The 6,726-nt window shown below is 37.3% G+C and overlaps 1 protein-coding gene across 1 annotated transcript in view; it reads left to right on the top strand.

Annotated features, from left to right (window-relative positions):
* strn (striatin, calmodulin binding protein) overlaps positions 1 to 6,524 on the top strand; it is a 55,947-nt gene extending 49,423 nt beyond the window's left edge. Inside the window, exons 15-18 of the mRNA XM_053513143.1 lie at positions 1,981 to 2,127; positions 4,044 to 4,145; positions 5,133 to 5,219; positions 5,342 to 6,524. Coding sequence (XP_053369118.1) covers positions 1,981 to 2,127; positions 4,044 to 4,145; positions 5,133 to 5,219; positions 5,342 to 5,511 — 506 coding nt within the window. The 3' untranslated portion in view covers positions 5,512 to 6,524. The remainder of the gene's footprint in view (positions 1 to 1,980; positions 2,128 to 4,043; positions 4,146 to 5,132; positions 5,220 to 5,341) is intronic.
* Positions 6,525 to 6,726: the final 202 nt, after the last annotated feature.

Genomic DNA, 6,726 nt, shown 5'->3' on the forward strand with positions numbered 1-6,726 from the left:
TAATACGCCGTTCTCATTATGGAACAAACTTCTGCCCCATTAATGATGCATCCTTAATGCATCCTCATTAAACATTCCCACTGCAGAACACATGCATTATTCTGTGTTAATGCTTCAATAAAACGTTGTAATCAGAATCGGGTTTTATTCGCCAAGTATGTTGAGACACGCAAGGAATTTAGTTCCGGCTGTTTGTAGCTTTCAGAGTACAGACAAACGTAAAACACTGTACAAGTAATTACACAACATTTTGCTCGTGATTAAGCAATAAGATAAGATAAAAAAATATGTCTTATAAAATCGTATAAATAGGATTAAAACCAGAGTGCGTTGTGCCGAGGCTGCCATCGTGAAAGCTAGTTATTCTACAACATTTTCATTTTTTCTCTTTTATAATATAATTCAGTTATAATTAAACACATTATTAATAAAAAATGCTGAAAGTATCCTCATTCTAGAGCATGTCTTATGCAGTGATACCTCATTAAACCACTTTATACTAGAACACATGCGTAGTGCCTCACTAATAGCTCATTAAAGCGTCTGGAACATGAATAAACACTAAATAAAATGTTCTTTTTCTTTTTATTAAAACATGCATGTTTTAGACTATATACTGTATATTTATATAATATACCTCAATCACACCCCATTGATACATGATTCAGACTTCCTTATTCTAGAACACAGTAAATGCCTTGTTAATTATACATTATGCATTTCATTAATCCCTCAAGAAAATCTAGTTATTCTAGAATACATTCATTATGCCTCAATAATACCTCATTTAACATCCATCCATCTAGGGACCTCTGTAGTCCAGATAGGGACCGTGGAGGCCTATGGTGATTAGCATTGTATTTATTCCACATTTTCTATTTTATGACCATGGTAGGACCTCTGGACGACATTCACATGCGTCCACCAGGCACAGAGAGAACATGCAAACTCCATGCACACAGACCCCCAGATGGGAAGGGAATCAGCACCCTGGAGGTGCAGGGCGACAGTGCTAACCACTTACAGCCAATACCTCGTTAAATCCTCCTTATTCTAGAATATGTGTATTATACATCGTTAATATCTTATTAAACGGCTGAATTCTAGAATACATGGATTATACTTTACTACCTCATTGAAACCACCTTATTCTAGAATGCACACATTATACTGCTTTAATACGTCCTTGTTCTAGAATGCACACATAATTTGATACCTCCAAATGTATTATACTTTATTAATAACAGTTCAATAAAATGCTGTCAGTCTAGAACACACACAGTTTCATTTATACCACAAAACAATATTGTCTTGCTCACTGATTAATTTTTTAAACCACTCATGCAAAGGTTTTATTCTACTAGATGTTTCCAAACTAATTTACGTAGTAAAATAAAATTTATTGTATATTATTGTATTAATATATAACTTTATTTAAATTTTTTTTTACATGAAAATACTCCCTGTTCTACTTGCAGCAGTCGAGTCGAGTATTTTTTTCATTCAGATGTTCAATGATTAATTATTTATAATTTAATATGTAAAATATTTATATAATTATAGGTACGGATAAAAATCTATTCTGTTACATGTTGTATTAATTTTTTTTCTGGGGGGGCAATTCCTCTATAATGCTACAGGTGGTAGCTGTAAACTATTCACATGTTGGCAGGCAGTACAGCGTAAAAGTTTTAAGAATTGTAATAAAATCTATTTAAAAATAAATATATTTTATTTGGACATTAATAAAATCGAGCAAGGTACAGATTTGCAGTACAACTGGAATCTGCACCTTGATATTGTGATTGCATTTACAGGAACCTATTGGAGTCACTTTTATTGTGACTTGGTCACAAATTGCACACTTTATAGTAAAGCTGTGTGAAATTTGTGTCAACTCTTTTGAGAACATAAGTTTTCATGCTCATGTCTCTCTAGAACACATGCTTATGTTTCCCCGTTTATGCTTCTATGCGATAGAGTTGGGCATCCCCTCCTCTGTGGATCTGGTGTGCAGTGATGCGGCGTACATGGTGACGGCCTTTGGTAACGGCAGGACGGGTATCTTCAACATGGAGACACAGCAGCTGGTTCTGGAGCTGGAGTCTCAGAATGCAGGGGAGCCAGGTACATCCACACATACTGTAGAGAAACACACAGGCTCCTTTCTTACCTACGTGGTTCTGTCTTGAACTTCCGTGCTTAAAATACACTTTGAGTGCATGTGAGGTGGAATGAGTCTTGAGAGTGGGTGGCATCACTTTCATGCAGGAGCTCAGATATGAAGCTCAAAGGACAAAATCTATTTGCGTTTCTTAAAAGTGTTCATGTCTGTGCTTTTATGCATGGGTTTAGTAAATATACAAGGCGAAGCTTCCAAATGGATGGGAGAGAGAAAGAGAGAGCATTGCTTCTGTGATTACATTTCGGTGATTAGATATTCACTCCTACGCTGTGGCAATTAAAATCTTTGTGAAGGTAGAGTTTTGACCAGCGGCAAAGCATGCACTTCTACAGCTGTGTTACAGACTGACATATTCAGCTAATATTCAGTCATTTCAGAGTTTAATATTTCTGTATTATTTCAAACAGTAACGTGTGCACCTTCACTGACAACGCTAAAGTTTTATTGCAGTTTTAATATTTGATTAAACTTTTAATATCTACATTAAACTTTTGTAACCTTTTTCTAGCATTTAGCCAAATATTGTATTTCTTCATTACCACCTACTGATATTACACTTGGGAAGAAGCCAGAGACACACTGTATTTGAAGAAAAGTGTAACTTTTCTTATATTAGGATATTTATCATGTGGATATTTTTACTGAAATAACTAAATAAGCACCAGTGCATCATGTACAGTACCAGTGAAAAGCTTGTACAGTGGAACCTCAGGTTACAAGCATAAATCATTCCGGAAGCAGGCTTGTGTTCCAAAACACTCATAAACCAAATTTATTTTTTCCATATGAAATAATGGAAACTCATTATTTGTTTTACAGGCCCCCAAAAAATACATAAAAGTAATTAATATAAAATATAAAGTAAAAATAAAACAAATTAACCTGGACCTTTCAAAAAAAAGTAAAAATAAATCCCGACAATAAATTAAATGATCATGTGACGCTCGGCGTCAAAACAAGAAGCGCATGCGATGATACTCGGTGCTCGTAAACCGAGATAATGCTCGTTTTTCAAGTCAAAATTTATTTTAAATCTTTGCTCGTTTTGCGGAACACTCGTAAATCGTGTTACTCGTAATCCAAGGTTCCACTGTATTTTTAACTTAATGTTGTTGGTTTAGTAATTTTGTTTCATACACAATCATATCTTACTCAATCCTACAACCTTAAATAGATCTTTTGATTGTGTAAAGCTGCTTTGCGACAATGTCAGTTGTTACAACCGTTATACAAAATAAAATCGAATTGAATAATTAATCTTTTACGTTCTAGGACAGTAAGGTGGATAAAGCTAGGAAATAATTGTTATTTTAAGGCTCAAAAGTCAGCTGTTCTGGAATAGTTCTTGCAAGAACAGTTTAGTCAAGTGTGTTTGCAAAACCCATCAAGCATCATGATGAATCTGGCTCTCAATAAGATCTTTCCAGAAAAGCAAGACCAAAACTTACCTCTGCTGCAGAGGAGAAGATCAATTAGAGTCACCAGCCTCAGAAATCACCAGTTAACTAACAGCACCTCAGGTTAAAGCCGGTATGAAGGTGTTGCAGAGCATAAGTACAGAGCAGACACATCTCAATATTTCAGATGCATATTTCAGATGCCTTCCGCATTGTTTTACAATGTAAAAAAAAAAAATCAGGAAAAAACATTGAATAAGGTTGGGTGTCTAAACTTTTCACTGAGTTGACCCTGTAGTAAATTTGAAATACCATACTTTACTTGTTGCTACATGCATGACTTAATGCATGACTAGTTTTCTTTAAAGACAGATATATTCAGCTCTTATCATTACCTACTGTATGACTTGCTGTATGTGGAATCACATTTAGGCAATGTGCCTTTGTGTGTTGTACTCCAGATGCTCCTCGTCAGATCAACAAAGTGTTGAGCCACCCGACCCTCCCCATCACCATCACGGCACAGGAGGATCGCCACATCCGCTTCTTCGACAACAACACAGGTAGGTCCAGCACAGTGTGTATGTACAGTAACTCCATCAGCAAGTTAGACCAGAGGTACAGTATTTAAACTATGGGATGTGAATGAGATAGAAAACGCAAAAACTAAAAACGAGTTAAATAACTGATTGAAACATGCTAATCTTGGTCCATTTTGAAAACGAGCTCTGCATTGTAACAACAGAATGGGACACTACACCATAAAAGCATCCTTTTTTTTTTTTTTTAATAAAAACTGTCATTGTACATTTGGAATGATTGAGAGTTGAGCAGGAGTTTTTAGTTCTTTGCTTGGAAGACTTGTTCATGCATGTTGAAGAGGATGGAGAGTGCTCTCCTCCGAGTGTGTTACGCTGCATGAGAAGCAGTCCACAAAGGTGTGTTAGGCGTTAACCCTCCCTAGATTGGAGCTTTTTAGTGGAAATTAAATTTTACTCCATTCTAGAGCAAACACATTATTCTTCATTAATAATACAGTGCTGTGAAGAAGTATTTGCCCCCTTACTGATTTATTTCTTTTTTGCATAGTTGTTACACTTAAATGATTGAGATCATCAGATTTACCCAAGTAAATATGAAATGCAGTTTTTAAGTGATAATTTCATTTCTTAATGAAAAAGAAATGTGTTCAAACTTACAGTACTTGGCTCTATGTGAAAAAGTAATTGCCCATAAACCTAACAACTGCAATCAAGAATTAGCGTCTTTGAGTCTTTCCCATCGCTATGGAGGAATTTTGGCTCACTCTTCTTTGCAGAATTCTTTTAATTTAACCATATTGTAGGGTTTGTTACTCTACCTAATTAAAACACTGTCATTGTAGAGCTTGCAAATTATGTCTCATTAATAATACCTTATTAAAACATCCAGAACCTTTCACGTACTGTATAGTTAATACTTATTATCCATTATTTTCATTCTTGTAAAAAATCCATGATACTCCTTGTGTAATGTATAATCCTCATGATTCATAATTTTTTTATCTTTAGGAAAACTTATTCACTCCATGGTGGCTCACCTGGACGCTGTGACCAGCTTAGCAGTGGACCCTAATGGCCTCTACCTGATGTCTGGGAGTAAGTGTTCATGGCTCACTGTAGGCTGTTGTTTTTTTTTTGTTTTTTTTTTTGTTTTTTTGTTTTTTTAATCGTAGATCAGTTTGGTTAAAGTGTAAAACTCAAACATCTCTGTGTCACAGGCCATGACTGCTCCATCCGTCTGTGGAACATGGAGAGCAAGACATGCATCCAGGAGTTCACGGCTCACAGGAAGAAGTTTGAGGAGTCGATCAACGATGTGGCGTTCCACCCCACCAAGTGCTACATCGGCAGCGCCGGAGCAGACGCCCTCGCCAAAGTCTTTGTATGACCTCTGACCTCTGTGGCCTTGAGGAAAAGACATGGAGAGTGAGGAGAGTCGCCTTTTAGACAGGTGTTTCCTCCTTGCTTCGGTATTTGTGATGATGAATAAAGAGAAGGCTTGTCAGATGTCAGGTAGACATCACTCCTGCCCTCTTTACCCACAAACCCCACCCCTGTCTGAAACACACAACCCTTCGTCCAGGCAGGCCTGGGTGGGGGAATAGGACAGAGCCACAACACTGCAGCTCACTCAGTACAAACACTCTCTCTGGGAAGTCCAGACACCAACCCTGCTGGAGAGAACCTCTTCATAGAACTGTGTGTGTGTGTGTGTGTGTGTGTGCATTAGTGCGTGCGTGCGTGCGTGCTTGCGTTCCCTTCTCTCCAGCATGACAGGGTTGCCCTTAGAGCCAGTTCCACTTTGTCAAGCCTCACAGGAAGTCGCCTGCTTCCCACACCATTCGTTTTTCCTTTTTCCTTTCGTTTTCGCTTTCAGAAAGGAGAAAGTCAGAGAACTCGAGGCTCCTGGACTAGATGGTCTGTGTGATGTTCTCTCAGTGTAAACTGTTCGGTGACGATGTGCCTTTGTTTCCAAATACAGTCTCGGTAAACAGCGGTAACTTCATAGGTCTCAGTCAAGCTGGAGGGAGTCGTCGCAGTGTATCGGCTCTTCACACACAGACGGCCGGGATGTAACATAATCATCATCATTCCTTGTTTCTTTTACGTTTTACGTCTCAACCAGTTTCTGCAGCAGGGGTACAGAAATACAGCCTTTTTCATGAGCATTGCCACGTGGATCAACATGCTGATAAAAGAAAAAAAATACTTTAAAAGGAATTCATGGCTTTAAGGGGGAGGTCTCACTGAGGGAGATCGCTGGTGTTTTTCATCCACCAGTCAGTAGGATATGTCTGGATTACCACGGGTAAGATTTTGACCTTAGACCTGTATAGAGAAAGGAGCAAAAATCTGTTTAGAAAAAAATTCACTTAGAGCTAAAGGCAGTTGTTAAATCTTAATAAATAAAATCCGCAACTATATGCCACCAATTAAAAATTTGAAAATAGAATTAAAATTTAAAAAAAATGTAACTAAAATTTTTTTTTACTTAAATTTACTGTACAAAAACAAAACAGTAACAAAATCAACATAAATTTAAGTAACATTAGTCCTGAACACACTTTCACCTCTGGTCTATTTCAGGAGTGAAGGTGATCCT

The sequence above is a fragment of the Clarias gariepinus genome, chromosome 15 (genome assembly GCF_024256425.1).
Source record: "Clarias gariepinus isolate MV-2021 ecotype Netherlands chromosome 15, CGAR_prim_01v2, whole genome shotgun sequence".
Taxonomy (NCBI): Eukaryota; Metazoa; Chordata; class Actinopteri; order Siluriformes; family Clariidae; genus Clarias; species Clarias gariepinus.